General features: G+C 36.3%; 1 protein-coding gene across 5 annotated transcripts in view; it reads left to right on the forward strand.

Moving 5' to 3' along the window:
* The window catches only part of ATRNL1 (attractin like 1), an 839,540-nt gene that overhangs the window by 335,215 nt on the left and 483,560 nt on the right, over window positions 1-20,765 (forward strand). For all 5 annotated transcript variants that reach the window (XM_032423422.1, XM_032423427.1, XM_032423424.1 and 2 more), the window contains exon 22: window positions 5,198-5,292. In XM_032423422.1, coding sequence (XP_032279313.1) covers window positions 5,198-5,292 — 95 coding nt within the window. The remainder of the gene's footprint in view (window positions 1-5,197; window positions 5,293-20,765) is intronic.

Raw genomic sequence — 20,765 nt, forward strand, 5'->3', positions numbered from 1 at the left:
AAATTAATTAACCACATTTCAAGTGCCCAATAGTTAATATGGGTAGTGGCTCGTACATTGGATGGACGCTGCAGGTCTTTTTTCTTTTTTTTCTATTTTATTATGTTATGTTAATCACCATACATTACATCATTAGTTTTTGATGTAGTGTTCCATGATTCATTGTTTGCGTATAACACCCAGTGCTCCATGCAATACGTGCCCTCCTTAATACCCATCACCAGGCTAATGCATCCCCCCACCCCCCTCCCCTCTAGAACCCTCAGTTTGTTTCTCAGAGTCCACAGTCTCTCATGGTTCGTCTCCCCGTCCGATTTCCCCCCCTTCATTTTTCCCTTCCCGCTATCTTCTTCTTCTTCTTTTTTTTTTTTAAACATATAATGTATTATTTGTTTCAGAGGTACAGGTCTGTGATTCAACAGTCTTACACAATTCACAGTGCTCTGTGACACTGCAGATCTTAATGCTTTTAAAAACAATCTATACAATTAGAATTTGCAGCCAGAATTATGAACAGTTTCATATTCACATTAAGTTCTACCAAGTTCATACAAAAAGTGAAAGAATTGTAAAGAAGAGTGACTATTTTTTACATCTATTTTACCCATATTTGTAGGCTTCATTTTTAGGTACAGTTGTGAAATTAATTGCAAACTTCTAGTTTTCCCCGAATTATCAGAGATTGCTGATTGTTAGCCAAAATATTTAAGAGTTGGTTGTATCATTTACAGTTGTTCCAAACTTCAGGGCTTAGTCTGTAAAATCAGAGGATTCATTTATATAGGGTTTATGGTTTCTTCAAGTTGTGACATATATCCCTTTGTATTTTTCTATTCACAAATTTTTCAAATAATTGTTTCTAGCCAGTAATATATTTAAACATGCAGTGTACAGTTTACACTTTTTAAATTATGAAAATTTAAAATACGCTGAAAAGTATAGTGCATGTACTTTTATATATATATTATATATCCTTTTGTAGTATATATAATATCATTTGAAAGTTGTGTATGTTACTGAGGTTTAGTAAAACTTAACACTTTGCTGTATTTCCTGCAGCAATACAGTCTCCAACTCTGCTCACCTTAGTGCAAGATGAACATGTTTTACAGGGCTCCACCCTACATACAGTCTCAGCAGCAGGGTTTTCCTAGGACTTTTTTTTTTTTTTTTTTTGGTATGAACTTGTTGTTTCCAGATTGTAGCTGCTCTAGCACTGGGGTGGGGATACACAGGAAGCAAAAACAACCAACAAACAAAAACTTCACAAACCTAGGGAATGAACCACTGGGCCATCCCTTCAGTTCCGAGTTCATTGCCTTTTACCTACTCAAGGACATGCACTGTTGGTGTGAATGCAAACTAGTGTAGCCAATTGGAAAATAGTATGGAGGTACCTCAAAATATAAAAATTGAACTACCATATGATCCAGTAATTCTGCTTCTGGGTATTTACCCAAAGAATATGAAAGCACTAATTCAAAAAGATATATGCACCCCTATATTTATTGCAGCATTATTTACAATAGCCAAAGTATGGAAGCAGCCCAAGTGTCCATTGATAGATGGATGGATAAAACTGTGGTATATGTGCACAATGGCATATTATGTGCACATATACCATAAAAAGGAATGAAATCTTGTCATTTGCAACAACATGGATGGATCTGGAGAGTATAATTCTAAGTGAAATAAGTCAGCAAAAGAAAGACAAATACCATATAATTTCACTCATGTGTGGAATTTGAGAAATAAAACAAATGAACAAAGGAAAAATAAAAAGAGACAAACTAAAAAAAAAAGGAGACAAACCAAGAAACAGACTCTTAACTATAGAGAACCAACAGACTGATTGTTACCAGTGGGGGGGTGATGGGGGGTGGAATAAGTATAACAGATTAAGAGTACGCTTAGCTTGATGAGCACTGAGTCATGTATAGAACTGTTGAATTACTATATTGTACACCTGAAACTAACACTGTATGTTAAGTATAATGGAATGTAAAAGAAGTAGTTTTCTCACCTCTCTTGATCACACTTACTCCTCCTGCTACTTTGTCGTTACTCCTTAGTTATGGATAATGCAATAAACTGAGTTGACTAGTCAAACAGGACTTTCTGTTGTATACCATAAGGAAGTGGTTCATTAAAATAGTACAAATCTTATTTTCAAATTACATATATTTGCATAAACTTGATACTTATTTTACATTTTAATGTTTTATGTCCTGTACTGTATTTACCTAAGAAGTTCGGAGTGAGTTTCAGCATTGAGATACATGTTTTTAGTGCCAGGTAATTATTCATTTGTGACCCTCCTAAAAATATACCAACATGATGTTTGAAACTGGTGTGGGGAGAAATAGATCATATCCAGGTTAAGTGGAAAATTGCACAGTTGGCTTCTGGAGGACTTTGATTCTAAGCAGCTTTAAAAGAAATCATTTTGTTAGGACCACAAACTTTCTTCAGTTTTTAGTAATTAACATTCACTGACAGGTACTTTTATTAGTCACTTGAATTGAGTAATACTCCTACTAATTCTGTTCCACAGGATTCAGACTTATTTTTTTAGCCCAAGTAACATTAGGATTGGTCATTAGCATATATAATGATACGTTGTGCTGATCTTGTACTTCCAAATCTAATAAATAAGAAAGAATAGTAAAATCAAAGTTGAATGCCTAGCCAAGAATTTGATGGGACATGATCGTGGCACAGGCCTAGAGTCCGTAAAGGCAGAAGAATGTCTGCAGGCTTGGGGCACTGCGGCCTCTGCTCATAGCTGTGACGTGTCCCTTGTTACCAGTCCTTACCTCCTGACTTCTTTTTTTTTTTTTTAAAGATTTTATTTATTTATTTGACAGAGAGAGACACAGCGAGAGAGGGAACACAAGCAGGGGGAGTGGGAGAGGGAGAAGCAGGCCTCCCGCAGAGCAGGGAACCTGATGCGGGGCTCGATCCCAGGACCTTGGGATCATGACCTGAGCCGAAGGCAGATGCTTGACTGAGCCACCCAGGCGCCCCAACCTCCTGACTTCTTAATACTTCGTTTCATGCTAGGAAAAAGTAAATAGAATTATGCAGACAGATTCTTGAAACTAGTTTTGAAGTGCTTACATTTCCTCAGTTGTATTTTTCCTTCATTTTGAATAGGTACAACCTTTCCTCTGTTTTGCAGTCTTCCTCTGAACCCCTGCCAGCTGGAACTGACCACGGTGATCACTACTCTCTTTTTTAAACAACATATTTACCCAACTCCCATGACACTAAATTCTGGTTTTATTCCTATCTCATAGGTTGCTATCTCCGTCTCCTGAGGATCTGATTATTTACATTGGTATGCCTCAGGGCTTATCCCTTGCACCTCTTCTCTGTTTATAGCTGGTGATTTCCTGGCTTCAGGGTTTCAAATCTCATCTAAAATGTTGATGATTTGCAAATTGTTATCTACTAAACAAGCTCTTAAGCTCGATTCAACCTATCACTTGGAAATTCAATAAGTGACTCAACCTTTGCTTCTTCAAAACTAGGCTCCTAATGTGTCCTCCGATTCCCCCAAAATAAAACCTAGTCTTCTTACTCATCTCAGTTAATGCTGACATTTTGTGTGGTCTTGGGTCAAAAAAGCTTAACCTTTCTTTCTTTCAAATGTTACATCCAGTTATTCAGCTAATCCTGTGTGTTGAATCTACCAAGTACATTCCAAGTATCTGACCTCTTCTCGTAACCGCCACTGTTAGTACCGTCGCCACCATCACCTGTGGCCTATTTCTTGCAACATCGTTTTTTACAAGATTCATAGTTAAGACTTACTCTTTTTTTGAGAGTTTTATACTTGTTTCTTCTGCCTGGATTACATTTTCTTCAGTAAACTCCATGGCTTATATTCCTACTATCTTTCATCTTTAAATGTTCTGTCTCAAAATTGCAACCACATTCCTACCCTGACAGCAGTTTCCCTCCTTTTCACTGGTTTATTATTCTCCAAAACACTTATTGTCATCTGTTATTCTGTATACTTAAGTTATTTATTTATTTCTAATGTCCATCCAGTAGGATATAAGTTGCCTGAGGAGAGAAATTTTCATTATTTATTGTTGTGTCTCCAATGCCTAGAACATACTGGCCTATTGAATTAACCTCTGCAGTTTCTGGCAGTCAGATGAAAATCAGAAATATGACCAATTGCATAATTCTCATTATCTCATATAAATTCTGAGAAAGATGAAATGTTGTCTTACACTAAATTATATGAGAATTATATAAGGTGGATCTTATAAAGTATATATAGTAAGCAACATAAAGAATGATGCCTTGATAATTTTAACAATAATTTCAGTGCTACTATTCCTATCTTTACTTTTTATTTTAATAGTGTTTAATGGCTGAGGGCATAACATGAAAGGTATGTACCCGAAAAACAGAAGTCATCTCTATTTAAAATAATTTGAAATGTTTTTGTAAAGGTGGCAGTTTAACATTAATGAGTAATTCTTCACTCTTGTATACCATATGAAGCTACTCATGACATATAACACTCAAATGTTTCACCTTGGTTTCAACATTATACATGAACAAAATTAAAAATTATTTACCCTGATTTTTTTGTGAGTTGTTAATGAATTACTTCTGTAGAATGATGTTTATCACAGAGTCATTTTAAAATTGCTAAAGGTAAAAATTACCACAATAATAAAGGAACAAAGAAATGCATTATAGTATGTGATGAAACATTATATATCTATTAAAGTTCATGTTTTCAAGGAATTTTGGTTTTTTGAAAGTAGGGTACCAAAATGTCTGCCTGTCTATTTTTCTATCTACAGAATTTTAGCTGGAATCAAATGCACCAAAATGTTGCCTGTATTTTTCTCTAGTTGTGAGGTTATGGATGACTTTTTAGTTTCTTTTTACTTTTGTGTAGTTTCCAGAATACCTATTCTGTTTGTAGAACTTTTGTAATGACAACAGAAGTAATAAGTACAATTTTTAAAGAATTAGGACTTCTTCCATATCTGTATTTTGCTTTTTGTTGCTTGATGAGAAAGATACATATTTTGCCAGTCTTAAATGGGCCACTAATAATTAATTATAATTATTTTTAATACTCATATACAATATGTTTTCACCTAACTTTTGTTTATCAGTTTGTGAAAGTACATATCAGGATTGTATTTTTTTTCCCCCCCCACAGACAGCCTTTTGATTGACTATCAGTTTACCTTCAGCTTATTACAGGAAGATGATCGCCACCATACTGCCATAAACTTCATAGCGAACCCAGAACAGGTGAGAAGATAATTTAACTTTTATAATATAATTATATTAATATCATGGGATACAATTTTTTTGTCATTTTTTATTGTAATTTTAACTGCTTCTCAGAATTACCACACTATAGGGCTTTTGAAGAAAGACTAATCCTGTTAATTTTTTCTTTTCATAAAACTTATGTATCCTTGTGATTCAGGGAGTTTGTGTGTTTGATATTTCCGATTCTGCCAACAGTCCTACAACTTAAATTATATATTTTAATTATTTTTTCAGTCTCTTGACACTGTTTGTGCTTATAATTATGCTCTCAAACTGGGGGTAGCCTTATTTGAAAATAAAAACCATAAATTCAAAACATGCTGTATTAAATATGTTCTTTTTCTTATACATTGTTATACAGTAGTAGATTTTTCACTGTCTTTTTTTAAAACCACTGGTTTATCTAAGTTAGATGCCTGCTGGCTTCTTTTTAAATCATTTTTATTGAGATATAATTGACATATTACATTGTATAAGTTTAAAGTGTATATAACAAGTTGCTTTGATACATTTATATATTGCAATATTATTACTATGGTAGCATCAGCCAACACCTCTATTATGTCACATAATTATCATTTCTTTTTTGTGGTGGGAATAATTAAAATCTAGTCTCTTAGCAAATTTGAAGTATATAATACAGAATTGTTGTCTATGGTAACTATGCTGTGCATTTGATCTCTGGGACTTATTTATCTACTCGTTGCAAGTTTTTATCCTTAAACAACATTTCCCCAATTCCTTCCAGCCTCCAGCCCCAAGGGCTTTTATGAGTTTCGCTTTTCTAGATTCTACATATAAATGATATCATTACAAGTATTTGTCTTTCTTTGACTTATCTCATTTAGCATCATGGAATACTTGTTTCTTTGAGCAATTTACTGCATCAGTGATATAATTGTAAAACTTTATGAAGTTTAAAATGTATGAAAGATTAATTATAAGTCATCACAGGGAAAGGCTCAAAGTTTCTTCGGAAATAACACACATATATTCCTATCCATCTGAGACTTTATAAAGTTAAAAAGTCAAGGGAATGGAAATACCAACCATACAGTTTATTTGGGTGGAATTTTAGTTCTATTGAAACTGAAAATAACTCTTTCAAAGTGAAGATGTTAAAAGAAATGAAGATGGTAATATCTTTTTTGTTTATTGTGATTAGAACACTTAATATGAGATCTACTCTCCTCACACATAGTTTTTAGGAGTATAATACAGTATTGTGAATTATAGGCACTGTGTTGTACAGAAGTAGACCTGATTCAGGGCGCCTGGGTGGCTCAGTCGGTTAAGCGTCTGCCTTCGGCTCAGGTCATGATCCCAGGGTCCTGGGATCGAGCCCCACATCGGGCTCCCTGCTCAGCGGGAAGCCCGCTTCTCCCTCTCCCACTCCCCCTTGCTTGTGTTCCCTCTCTCGCTGTGTCTCTCTCTGTCAAATAAATAAATAAAATCATTAAAAAAAAAAAAAAAAAGAAGTAGACCTGATTCTTCTTGCATAGCTGAACCTTTATATCTTTTGAATAGTACCTCCTCATTACCCCACTCCCACCTCCACCCCCACCTCTGGCAATTACCAGTCTTTTCTCTATATCTATGAGATCAGGGTTTTGTTTTGTTTAGATTACACAAATAAGTGAGATCATACAATATTTGTCTTTCTCTGTCTGACCTATTTCACTTAGCATACTGCTCTCAAGATCTCTTCATGTTGTTGCAAGTAGCACGATTTTCTTCTTTTTTATGGCAGAATACTATTCCATTGTATATGCATACCACTATTTCTTTGTGTTTTCATCCAGTGATGGACACTTATATTGCTTCCATATCTTGGGTATTGTATATTGTAATGAACATGGAGTACATGTATCTTTTTGAGGTAGTATTTTCATTTTCATTGGACAAATACCCAAAAATAGAATTGTTGGATCATATGGGAGTTTTATTTTTAAACTTTCATAAATTTCCTATTCTTTTGCACACTGTCTGCACTAATTTACCTTTCCACCAATAGTACATAAGGGTCTCCTTTTTTTCACATCCTCACCAACACTTGTTATTTCTTGTCTTTTGGGCGATAGCCATTCTAACCCGTATGAGGTGATATCATTATGGTTTTGATTTGCATTCCCTGATAAATAATGATGTTGAGTACCTGTTCTTGGCCATCAGTATGTTTTCATTAGAATAAGTCACAGGAATAAAAGATCCAACAGAGGGAACATAGTCAATGATCTTGTAATAGCATTGTACGGTGACAGAGGAAGCTGCACTTGTGAGCACAGCGTATAGAGGTGTTGAATCACTATGTCACACACCTAAAGCTAATGTAACATTGTTTGTCAAACTGTACTCAAAAATTTTTTTTCAAAGTCTATTCACTCCTTTGTCCATTCTTTATTTTTATTTTTTTAACTTTTTTCAAGTTTTAATTTAAATTCTGATTAGTTAACAAACAGTGTAGTGTTAGTTTCAGGTGTAGAATTTAGTGATTCAGCACTTACATACAACACCCAGTGCTCATCACAAGTGCCCTCCTAAGTACCCATCACCTATTTACTCCATCCTTCAGCCCACCTCCCCTCTAACAAACCTGTTTGTTCTCTATAGGTGAGAGTCTGTTTTCTGGTTTGCCTCTCTCTCTTCCTGCCCCCAACCCCAACCCCATGTTCATCTGTTTTGTTTCTTAAATTCCACATGTGAGTGAAATCATGTGGTATTTTTCTTTCTCTGACTTATTTCGCTTAATATAATAATCTCTAGCTCCATCCACGTCATGGCAAATGGCAAGATTTCATTCTCTTTTATGGTTGAGTAATAATTTCATTGTGTATATATATGTACCACAACTTTTTTTTTAATTCTAGTATAGTTAACATCAAACATAACTGTTTTTTTATTTTGTTATGTTAATCACCATACATTATATCATTAGTTTTTGATGTAGTGTTCTACGATTCATTGTTTGCATATAACACCCCGTGCTCCATGCAGTACGTGCCCTCTATAGTACCCATCACCAGGCTAACCCATCCCCCCACCCCCCTCCCCTCTAGAACCCTCAGTTTGTTTCTCAGAGTCCATAGTCTCTCATGGTTTGTTTCCCCCTCTGATTTCCCCTCCTTGTACCACAACTTCTTTATCATTCATCAGTTGATGGACATTTGGGCTCTTTCAATTATTTGGCTGTTGTTGATAATGCTGTTATAAACATTGGGGTGCATGTGCCCCTTCAAATCACTCTTTTTGTATCCTTTGGGTAAATACCTGGTAGTGCAATTGTTGGGTTGTAGGGTAGCTCTATTTTTAACTTTCTGAGGCACCTCCATCCTGTTTTCCAGAGTGGCTGCACCAATTTCCATTACCGATAACAGTGTAAAAGTATTTCCTTTCTCTGCATTCTTGCCAACATCTCTTGTTTCCTGTATTGTTAATTTTAGCAATTCTGACAGGTATAAGGTGATATCTCTAGTTTTGATTTGTGTTTCACTGATGATGAGTGATACTGAACATCTTTTCATGTGTCTATTAGCCATCTATATGTCTTTTTTGGAAAAATATCTATTCATGTCTTCTGCTCATTTCGTGACTGGATTATTTGCTTTTTGGGTGTTGAGTTTGATAAGTTTGTTATGGATTTTAGATACTAACACTTTATCAGAGATGTCATTTGCAAATGTCTTCTCCCATGCAGTAAGTTGCTTTTAGTTCTGTTGATTGTTTCCTCTGCTATGCAGAAGCTTTTTATCTTTTTTTTTATTAGCAACATTCACTTTTATTTTTTATTTATTAACATATAATGTATTATTTGTTTCAGGGGTACAGGTCTGTGATTCATCAGTATTACACAATTTGCAGCGCTCACCATAGTACATACCCTCCCCAATCTCCATCACACAGACACCCCATCCCTCCCACCCCCCTCCACTTCAACAACCCTCAGTTGTCAGGATTAAAAGTCTCTTATGGTTTGTGTCCCTCTCTGGTTTCGTCTTGTTTCATTTTTCCCTCGCTTCCCCTATGACCCTCTCTCTTGTTTCTCAAATTCCTCATATCAGTGAGATCATATGATACTTGTCTTTCTCTGATTGCCTTATTTCCCTTAGCCTAATACCCTCTAGTTCCATCCAAGTCATTGCAAATGGCAAGATTTCATTTTTTTGATGGCTGCATAATGTTCCATTGTATATATATACCACATCTTCTTTATCCATTCATCTGTTGATAGACATCTAGGCTCTTTCCATAGTTACGCTATTGTGGACATTGCTGCTATAAACATCGGAGTGCACGTACCCCTTCGGATCACTACATTTGTATCTTTAGGGTAAATACCCAGTAGTGCAATTGCTGGGTCATAGGGTAGCTCTATTTTCAACTTTTTGAGGAACCTCCATACTGTTTTCCAGAGTGGCTGCACCAGCTCACATTCCCACCAACAGTGTAGGAGGGTTTCCCTTTCTCTGCATACTCACCAACATCTGTCATTTCCAGACTTGTTAATTTTAGCCATTCTGACTGGTGTGAGGTGGTATCTCACTGAGGTTTTGATTTGGATTTCCCTGATGCTGAGTGATGTTGAGCACTTTTTCATGTGTCTGTTGACCATTTGGATGTCTTCTTTGCAGAAATGTCTGTTCATGTCTTCTGCCCATTTCTTGATTGGATTATTTGTTCTTTGGGTGTTGAGCTTGATAAGTTCTTTATAGATTTTGGATACTAGCCCTTTATCTGATATGTCATTTGCAAATATCTTCTCCCATTCTTTCGGTTGTCTTTTGGTTTTGTTGACTATTTCCTTTGCTGTGCAAAAGCTTTTTATCTTGATGAAGTCCCAATAGTTCATTTTGCCCTTGCTTCCCTTGCCTTTGGCGATGTTTCTAGGAAGAAGTTGCTGCAGCTGAGGTCGAAGAGGTTGCTACCTGTGTTCTCCTTTAGGATTTTGATGGGTTCCTGTCTCACATTTAGGTCTTTCATCCATTTTGAGTCTATTTTTGTGTGTGGTGTAAGGAAATGGTCCAGTTTCATTCTTCTGCATGTGGCTGTCCAATTTTCTCAACACCTTTTGTTGAAGAGACTGTCTTTTTTCCATTGGACATTCTTTTCCTGGTTTGTCGAAGATTAGTTGACCATAGTGTTGAGGGTCCATTTCTGGGCTCTCTATTCTGTTCCATTGATCTAAGGGTCTGTTTTTGTGCCAGTACCATACTGTCTTGATGATTACAGCTTTGTAATAGAGCTATATTAAATATTCAATAATATTTCAATATTTCTCTGGCTATTTGGGGTCTTTTCTGGTTCCATACAATTTTAGGATTATTTGTTCCATTTTGTTGACAAAACTCAGTATTTTTATAGGGATTGCATTAAATGTGTAGATTGCTCTAGGTAGCATAGACATTTTCACAATATTTTTTCTTCTAATCCATGAGCATGGAACATTTTTCCATTTCTTTGTGCCTTCCTGAATTTCTTTCATGAGTATTCTATAGTTTTCTGAGTACAAATTCTTTGCCTCTTTGGTTAGATTTATTCCTAGGTATCTTATAGTTTTGGGTACAATTGTAAATGGGATCGACTCCCTAATTTCTCTTTCTTCTGTCTTATTGTTTGTGTATAGAAATGCCACTGATTTCTGTGTATTGATTTTATCTCCTGCCACTTTACTGAATTCCTGTATGAGTTCTAACAATTTTCAGGTGGAATCTTTTGGGTTTTCCACATAAAGTATATCATCTGCAAAAAATGAGAGTTTCACTTCTTTGCTGATTCAGATGCCTTTTATTTCTTTCTGTTGTCTGATTGCTGAGGCTAGGACTTCTAGTACTATGTTGAATAGCAGTGGTGATAGTGGACATCCCTGCCGTTTTCCTGACCTTGGGGGGAAAGCTCTCAGTTTTTCCCCATTGAGAATGATATTCACTGTGGGTTTTTCATAGATGGCTTTTATGATATTGAGATATGTCCCCTCTATCCCTACACTGTGAAGAATTTTAATCAAGAAAGGATGCTGTACTTTGTCAAATGCTTTTTCTGCATCTATTGAGAGGATCATATGGTGATTGTTCTTTCTTTTATTAATGTATTGTATCACATTGATTGATTTGCTGATGTTAAACCAACCTTGCAGCCCAGGAATAAATCCCACTTGGTCGTGGTGAATAATCCTTTTAATGTACTGTTGGATCCTATTGGCTAGTATTTTGGTGAGAATTTAAGCATCCATGTTCATTAGGGATATTGGTCTGTAGTTCTCCTTTTTGATGGGGTCTTTGTCTGGTTTTGGGATCAAGGTAATGCAGGCCTCATAAAATGAGTTTGGAAGTTTTCCTTCCATTTCTATTTTTTGGAACAGTTTCAGAAGAATAAGTATTAATTCTTCTTTAAATGTTTGGTAGAATTCCCCTGGGAAGCCATCTGGCCCTGGGTTCTTGTTTGTTGGGAGATTTTTGATTACTGCTTCAATTTCCTTGCTGGTTATGGGTCTGTTCAGGTTTTCTATTTCTTCCTAGTTCAGTTTTGGTAGTTTATACTTCTCTAGAAATGCATCCATTTCTTCCAGATTGTCTAATTTGCTGGCATATAGTTGCTCATAATGTGTTCTTATAAGTGTTTGTATTTCTTTGATGGTGGTTGTGATCCCTCCTCTTTCATTCATGATCTTATTTATTTGGGTCCTTTCTCTTTTGTTTTTGATAAGTCTGGCCAGGGGTTAATCAATCTTATTAATTCTTTTAAAGAACGAGCTCCTAGTTTTGTTGATCTCTTCTACTATTCTCTTCATTTCTGTTTCACTGATTTCTGCTCTGATCTTTATTATTTCTCTTCTCCTGCTGGGTTTAGGCTTTATTTGTTGTTCTTTCTCCATCTCCTTTATGTGTAGGGTTAGGTTGTGTATTTGAGACCTTTCTTGTTTCTTGAGAAAGGCTTGTATTGCTGTATACTTTCCTCTTAGGACCGCCTTTAGTGCATCCCAAAGATTTTGAACAGTTATGTTTTCATTTTCATTTGTTTCCATGAATTTTTTAAATTCTCTCTAATTTCCTGGTTGACCCATTCATTCTTTAGTAGGATGCTCTTTAGCCTCCATGTATTTGAGTTCTTTCCAACTTTCCTCTTGTGATTGAGTTCTAGTTTCAAAGCACTGTGGTCCGAAAATAGGCAGGGAATGATCCCAATCTTTTGGTACTGGTTGAGACCTATTTGTGACCCAGGATGTGATCGATTCTGGAGAATGTTCCATGGGCACTAGAGAAGAATGTGTATTCTGTTGCTTTGGGATGGAATGTTCTGAATATATCTGTGAAGTTCATCTGGTCCAGTGTGTCATTTAAAGCCTTTATTTTCCTTTTGATCTTTTGCTTACATGATCTGTCCATTTCAGTGAGGGGGGTGTTAAAGTCCCGTGCTATTATTATTATTGTTGATGTGTGTCTTTGCTTTTGTTATTAATTGGCTTATATAATTCGCTGCTCCCATATTAGGGGCATAGATATTTACAGTTGTTAGATCTTCTTGTTGGATAGACCTTTTACGTATAATGTAATGTCCCTCCTCATCTCTTATTTTAATCCTCGGTTTAAAATCTAATTTTTCTGGGCGCCTGTTTGGCTCAGTAGGTTAAGCATCTGCCTTCAGCTCAGGTCATAATCCCAGGGTCTTGGGATCGAGTCCTGCACTGGGCTCCCTGCTCTGCGGGGAGCCTGCTTTTCCCTATGCCTCTCTCTTTCTTTCTCTCTCATGAATAAATAAATAAAAAATAAAAAAAAATAAAATCTAATTTTTCTAATATAAGGATTGCCACCCCAGCTTTCTTTTGATGTCCATTAGCATGGTAAATGGTTTTCCACCCTCTCACTTTCAATCTGGAGGTGTCTTTGGGTCTCAAATGAGTCTCTTGCAGACAGCATATCGATGGGTCTTGTTTTTTAATCCAATCTGATAGCCTGTGTCTTTTGATTGGGGCATTTAGCCCATTTACATTCAGGGTAACTATTGAAAGATAGGAATTTAGTGCCATTGTATTGCCTGTAAGGTGACTGTTACTGTATATTGTCTGTGTTCCTTTCTGGTCTATGTTGCTTTTAGGCTCTCTCTTTGCTTAGAGGACCCCTTTCAAGATTTCTTGTAGGGCTGGTTTCGTGTTTGCAAATTCCTTTAGTTTTTGTTTGCCCTGGAAGCTTTTCATCTCTCCTTCTATTTTCAATGACAGCCTAGCTGGATATAGTATTGTTGGCTGCATATTTTTCTCATTTAGTGCTCTGAAGATATCATGCCAGTCCTTTCTGGCCTGCCAGGTCTCTGTGGATAGGTCTGTTGCCAATCTAATGTGTCTACCATTGTAGGTTACATATCTCTTCTCCCGAGCTGCTTTCAGGATTTTCTCTTTGTCTCTGAGACTCGTAAGTTTTACTATTAGATGTCGGGGTGTTGACCTATTTTTACTGATTTTGAGAGGGGTTCTCTTTTTTTTTAAATTTAAATTCAATTAATTAATATATAGTGTATAATTTGTTTTAGAGGTAGAGGTCAGTGATTCATCAGTCTCATATAATACCCAGGGCTCATTACATGCTCTCCTTAATGCCCATAACCCAGTTACCCCATCCCCCTCCCCCTTCCCCTCTAGCAACCTTCAGTTTGTTTCCCATGATTAAGAGTCTCTTGGTTTGTCTCCCTCTCTGCTTTTATCTTATTTTATTTTTCCCTCCCTCCCCCCCATGATCATCTGTTTTGTTTCTTAAATTCCACATATGAATGAGATAATATGGTAATTGTCTTTCTCTGATTGATTTATTTCACTTAGCATTATATCCTCTAGTTCCATCTTCCTTGTTGCAAATGTCAAGATTTCATTTTTTTTTTTGACAGTTGAGTAATGTTCCATTGTGTATATCTATACCAAATCTTCTTTATCCATCAATCTGTTGATGGACATCTGGGATCTTTCCATAGTTTGGCTGTTGTGGACATTGCTACTATAAACATTGGGGTGCAGGTGTCCCTTTGGATCACTACATTTGTATCTGTGGGGTAAATACCCAGTAGTGCAATTGCTGGGTTGTAGAGTAGCTCTATTTTCAACTTTTTGAGGAGCCTTCATACTGTTTTTCAGAGTGGCTGCACCAGCTTACATTCCCACCAACAGTGTAAGAGGGTTTCCCTTTCTCCGCATCCTCCCCAACATCTGTCACTTAATGAGTGGTTAATTTTAGCCATTCTGACTGGTGTGTAGTGGTATCTCACTGTGGTTTTGATTTGTATTTCCCTGATGCCAAGTGATGTTGAACATTTTTTCATGTGTGTGTTGGCCATTTGTATGTCTTCTTTGGAGAAATATCTGTTCATGTCTTCTCCCCATTTCTTGATTGGATTATTTGTTCTTTGGGTGTTGAGTTTGATAAATTCTTTATAGATTTTAGATACCAGCCCTTTATCTGATATGTCATTTGCAAATATCTTCTCCCATTCTGTCGGTTGTCTTTTGGTTTTGTTGACTATTTCCTTTGCTGTGCAAAAGCTTTTTATCTTGATGAAGTCCAATAGTTCATTTCCATCAAGATATTAGCTAATAGGATCTAATAATACATTAAAAGGATTATTCACCATGACCGAGTGGGATATATTCCTGGGTTACAAGAGTGATTCAACATCCTCAAATTAATCAATGTGATACTCTACATTAATAAAAGAAAGGACAAGAACCATATGATCTTCTCAATAGATGCATAAAAAGCATTTGACAAAGTACAGCATCCTTTCTTGATTAAAACTCCTCAAAGTGTAAGGATAGAGGGAACATATCTCAATATCATAAAAGCCATATACAAAAGGCTCACAGTGAATATTATTCTCAATGGGGAAAAACTGAGAGCTTTTCCCTTGAGATCAGGAACGTGGGAGGGATGTCCACTCTCACCACTGTTGTTCAATATAGTACTAGAAGTCCTAGGCTCAGCAGTCAGACAACAGAAAGAAATAAAAGTCATCCGAATTGACAAGGAAGAAGTCAAACTCTCACTTTTTGCAGATGCCATGGTACTCTATGTGGAAAACCCAAAAGACTCCACCCCAAAATTGCTAGAACTCATACAGGAATTCAGCAAAGTGGCAGGAGATAAAATCAATGCACAGAAATCAGTTGCATTTCTATACACTAACAATGAGACAGAACAAAGAGAAATTAAAGAGTCGATCCCATTTATAATTGTACCCAAAACCATAAGATACCTAGGAATAAACCTAACCAAAAAGGCAAAGTATCCGTACTCTGAAAACTATAGAACATTCATGAAAGAAATTGAGAAAGACACAAAGAAATGGAAAAACGTTCCATGCTCATGGATTGGAAGAACAAATATTGTGAAAATGTCTATGCTACCTAGAGCAATCTATACATTCAATGCCATCCCTATCAAAATACCATCAACTTTTTTCACAGAGCTGTAACAAATAATCTTAAAATTTGTGTGAAACCAGAAAAGACCCCAGATAGCCAAAGGAATGGTGAAAAAAGAAAACCAAAGCTGGTAGCATCACAATTCCATATTTCAAGCTCTATTACAAAGCTGTAATTGTCAAGACAGTATGGTACTGGCACAAAAACAGATCCTTAGATCAATGGAACAGAACAGAGAACCCAGAAATGGACTCTCAACACTGTGGTCACTAATCTTTGACAAAACAGGGAAGAATATCCAGTGGAAAAAAGACAGTCTCTTCAACAAATGGTGTTGGGAAAATTGGACAGCCACATGCAGAAGAATGAAACTGGACCATTTTCTTACACCATATACACAAAAATAGACTCAAAATTGATGAAAGACCCAAGTGTGGAACAGGAGTCCATCAAAATCCTAAAGGACAACATAGGCAGCAACCTCTTTGACCTTGGCCACAGCAGCTTCTTGCTAGACATGTCTCCTACACAGTCTCTTTAATTCACTTAGTGTTCTGTTATATGTTTGTATCCCCCCAGAGTCATATGTTAAATCCTAATGCTCAATGTGATGGTATTTAGAGATGGGACATTTGCAAGATAATTAGGTCATGAGAGTGGAGCCCTCATTAATGGGATTAAAAGAGGCCCTTGAGAGTTCCCTCACCTCCTTTTGCCATGTGAGGACACAGCAAGAAGAGGCTTGTCCATTAAGTAGGAAGTTGACCTCAACAGATACCAACTTTTCCAGCTCCTTTATCTTGGAATTCCCAGCCTCCAATTATGTGAGAAGTAAAATTCTGGCCTTTATAGCCACTCCCCCTGCCCTAGTCTATGGTGTTTTTCTTTTCTTCTTTTTTTTTTTTTAAAGATTTTATTTATTTATTTGAGAGAGAGAATGAGATAGAGAGAGAGAGCATGAGGGGGAAGGGTCAGAGGGAGAAGCAGACTCCCTGCTCACAGCAGGGAGCCCGATGCGGGACTCGATCCCGGGACTCCAGGATCATGACCTGAGCCGAAGGCAGTCGCTTAACCAACTGAGCCACCCAGGCGCCCCTATGGTGTTTTTCTTATAGCAGTCCTAGTGGACTAAGAAAATAAGGATCCAATTTCATTCTTTTCATGTAGATATCCAGTTTTCCCAACATCATTTTTTGAAGAGACTATCCTTTCCTCATTGTGTATTCTTGGCATCCTTATTGAAGATTACTTAACCATATATGTGTGGTTTTATTTCTGGGCTCTCTATTTATTTTGCTAGACCATATGCCTATCTTTATGCAAGTACCCTATTTTTAATTACTATGACTTTGTAATGTATTTTGAAATCAGACAGTGTAATACCTCCAGCTTTGTTCTTCTTTCTCAGGATTGTTTTGGCTTTTTGAGGCCTTATATGATTCTATATGTATTTTAAGATAATTTTTTTTATTTCTGTAAAAAATGCCACTAGGAATTTGATGAGATAATATTGAATTTATAGATTTCTTTAAGTAACATGGACATTTAAACAATATTAAGTTTCCCAATCTGAGAACACAGGATATCTTTTCATTATTTGTGTCTTCTTTCTTTTATCAATGTTGTATAATTTTCAATGTATATCTTTCATCTCCTTGGTTAAGTTTATTCGTAAGTATTTTCTTCTTTTTGATACTATTATAAATGGGATTGTTTTCTTTTCTTTTCTTTTCTTTTTTAAAGATTTTTATTTATTTATTTGACAGAGAGAGAGAGAGACAGTGAGAGAGGGAATACAAGCAGGGGGAGTGAAAGAGGGAGAAGCAGGCTTCCCGCAGAGCAGGGAGCCCAATGTGGGGCTCGATCCCAGGACCCTGGGATCATGACCTGAGCCGAAGGCAGACGCTTAACGACTGAACCACCGAGGCGCCCCTGGGATTGTTTTCTTAACATTCTTTTAACATAATTTACTGTTAGTGTATAGAAATAAAATTGATTTTTTAATGTTCATTTTGTATCCTGAAACTTCAGTGAATTTATTAGTTCTAACAGGCTTGTGTGTGTGTGTGTGTGTGTATGTGTGAACACAGTGTTCAGGTTTTTCTACATATAAGATTATGTCATCTGCAAATACATATTAATGTACATCTTCCTTTTTGACTTGGATGCCTTTAATTTATTTCTCTTACTTTATTGTTTTTGCTACGATCTCCAATACTTTGTTAAATAGAAGTGAGAGTTGGCATCCTTATCTTATTCCTGATCATAGAGGAAAAGCTTTGAATATTTCTATATTGAGTATGATGTTTACTTGTCAATTATGGCCCTTAATTTATTGGGGTACATTCCTTTTATAGCTCATTTGTTGAGAGTTTTTATCGTGAAGGGTGATTAATTTTGCCAAATGCCTTTTCTGTATCGAGATGCTTATGATTTTTATTCTTCATTTTTTAAATGTAGTGTGTCATATTAGTTGATTTATGTATGTTGACCTATCTTTTCATGCCCAGGATAAATCTTACTTTATCATGGTGAATGATCCTTTTAACGTACTGTTGAATTCAATTTGCTAGTATTTGTTGAGGATTTTTGCAACTGTGTTCATCAGTGTTACTGGCCTAGAGTTTTTATTTCTTGTACTGTCATTGTCTGGCTTTGGTATCAGATTATTTCTGGCCTCATAAAATGAGCTGGGAAGTATTCCCTTCTCTGTAGTTTTTAGAAAGAATTTGAGAAGGATTGATATTAATTCTTTAAATGCTTGCTAGAATTAACCAGTGAAACCATTTGTTTTTGATTTTTTCTTTGTTGGGAGGTTTCTGATTACTGAATCTCCATGCATATTATTGGTCTGTTCATATTTTCTATTTCTTCATGATTCTGTCTTGGTAATTTGTATAATTTTAAGAATTATTGATTTCGCTCAACATCGCTCGGCATCAGGGAAATCCAAATCAAAACCTCAATTAGATACCATCTCACACCAGTCAAAATGGCTAAAATTAACAAGTCAGGAAATGACAGATGTTGGCAAGGATGCAGAGAAAGGGAACCCTGCCTACACTGTTGGTAAGAATGCAAGCTGGTGCAGCCACTCTGGAAAATAGTATGGAGGTTCCTCAAAAGGTTGAAAATAGAGCTACCCTATGACCCGGCAATTGCACTACTGGGTATTTACCCCAAAGATACAAATGTAGTGATCTGAAGGGGTACGTGCACCCCAATGTTTATAGCAACAATGTCCACAATAGCCAAACTATGGAAATAGCCAAGATGTCCGTCAACAGATGAATGGATAAAGAAGATGTGGTATATATATTTAATGGAACATTATGCAGCCATCAAAAGGAATGAAATCTTGCCATTTGCAACAACGTGGATGGAACTGGAGGGTGTTATACTGAGCGAAATAAGTCAATCAGAGAAGGACATGTATCATATGACCTCACTGATATGAGGAATTCTTAATCTCAGGAAACAAACTGAGGGTTGCTGGAGTGGTGGGGGGTGTGAGGGATGGGGTGGCTGGGTGATAGACATTGGGGAGGGTATGTGCTACGGTGAGTGCTGTGAATTGTGTAAGACTGTTGAATCACAGACCTGTACCTCTGAAACAAATAATACATTATATGTGAAAAAAAAAAGAAAGAAGATAGTAGGAAGGGAAAAATGAAGGGGGGAAATCGGAGGGGGAGATGAACCATGAGAGACTATGGACTCTGAGAAACAAACTGAGGGTTCTAGAGGGGAGGGGGCTGCGGGGGTGCGTTAGCCTCGTGATGGGTATTAAAGAGGGTGCGTATTGAATGGAGCACTGGGTGTTATACGCAAACAATGAATCATGGAACACTACGTCAAAAACTAATGATGTAATGTATGGTGATTAACATAACATAATAAAATTTAAAAAAAAAAGAATTATTGATTTCGTTTAAGTTATCCAGTTTGTTGATATATAATTAGTCTTACTAGTGTCTCTCAATCCTTTTTTTTCTGTAGCATAGATTGTAATGTTTCATTTATGATTTTACATTTTAAGTCTTCTCTCTTGTCTTAGTCTTGCTAAAGGTTGTGTTGATTTTGATTACTTTTTAAAAAAACAACTCGTATTTTGTTGATTTTTCTCATTTTCTACTCTTTATTTTATTTATCTCTGCATTAATCTTTAATATTTACTTTTTGGTAGCTTTGAACATAGTTTGTTCTGTTTTGAATTGAGGTGTAAAGTGAGGTTGTTTAGTTTAGAACTCTGTTTTTTTTTAAGATTTTATTTATTTTTTTCAGACAGAGAGCATGGCGGGGAGGAGGGAGGAGCAGAGGGAGAGGGAGGAGCATACTGCCTGCTGAGCAGGGAGCCCAACGTGGGGCTGGATACCAGGACCCTGGGATCATGACCTGAGCAGAAGGCAGACGTTTAACCGACTGAGCCACCCAGGCACCCCTGAGAGCTCTCTTCTTTTTTAATGTAGGCATTTGTTAGTTTTAATTTTCTCTTTGTACTGGTTTTGTTGTATCCCATTAGTTTTGGTATATATTTTTTTCTTTTTATTTTGTCTCAAGATATTTTCTGATTTCCCCTTTGATTTCTTTTTTGATCCATTAGTTCAGAAATGTGTTGTTAAATTTCTACATATTTTTTAACTTTCAAATTTTCCTCCTGCTATTGATTCCTAGTTTCATTCCATTGTGGTCAGAAAAGATAACTTATATGTTTTCAGTCTTCTTAAATTTGTTAAGACTTGTTTTGTGTCCTAACATATGATATATTTTGGAGTCTATCCCACACACATATGAACAGAATGTGGATTCTGATGCTGTTATGTGGAATTTTGTTTCTATGTCTGTTAAGCACATGTGTTTTGTAGTGTTGTTCAAGTCTGTGTTTTCCTTATTGATTTTCTCTTTGAATATTTTACCCATTGTTGAAAGTGGGGTATTGAAGTCCCTTACTATTATTCTTTTCCTTCTGTTCTTCCCTTCAGTTGTGTCAATGTTTGTTTCTATATTTAGGTGCTCTGATGGTGGGTACATATACATTTATCATAGGTAT

The sequence above is a fragment of the Phoca vitulina genome, unplaced genomic scaffold (assembly GCF_004348235.1).
Source record: "Phoca vitulina isolate PV1807 unplaced genomic scaffold, GSC_HSeal_1.0 scaffold28, whole genome shotgun sequence".
Classification (NCBI taxonomy): domain Eukaryota; kingdom Metazoa; phylum Chordata; class Mammalia; order Carnivora; family Phocidae; genus Phoca; species Phoca vitulina.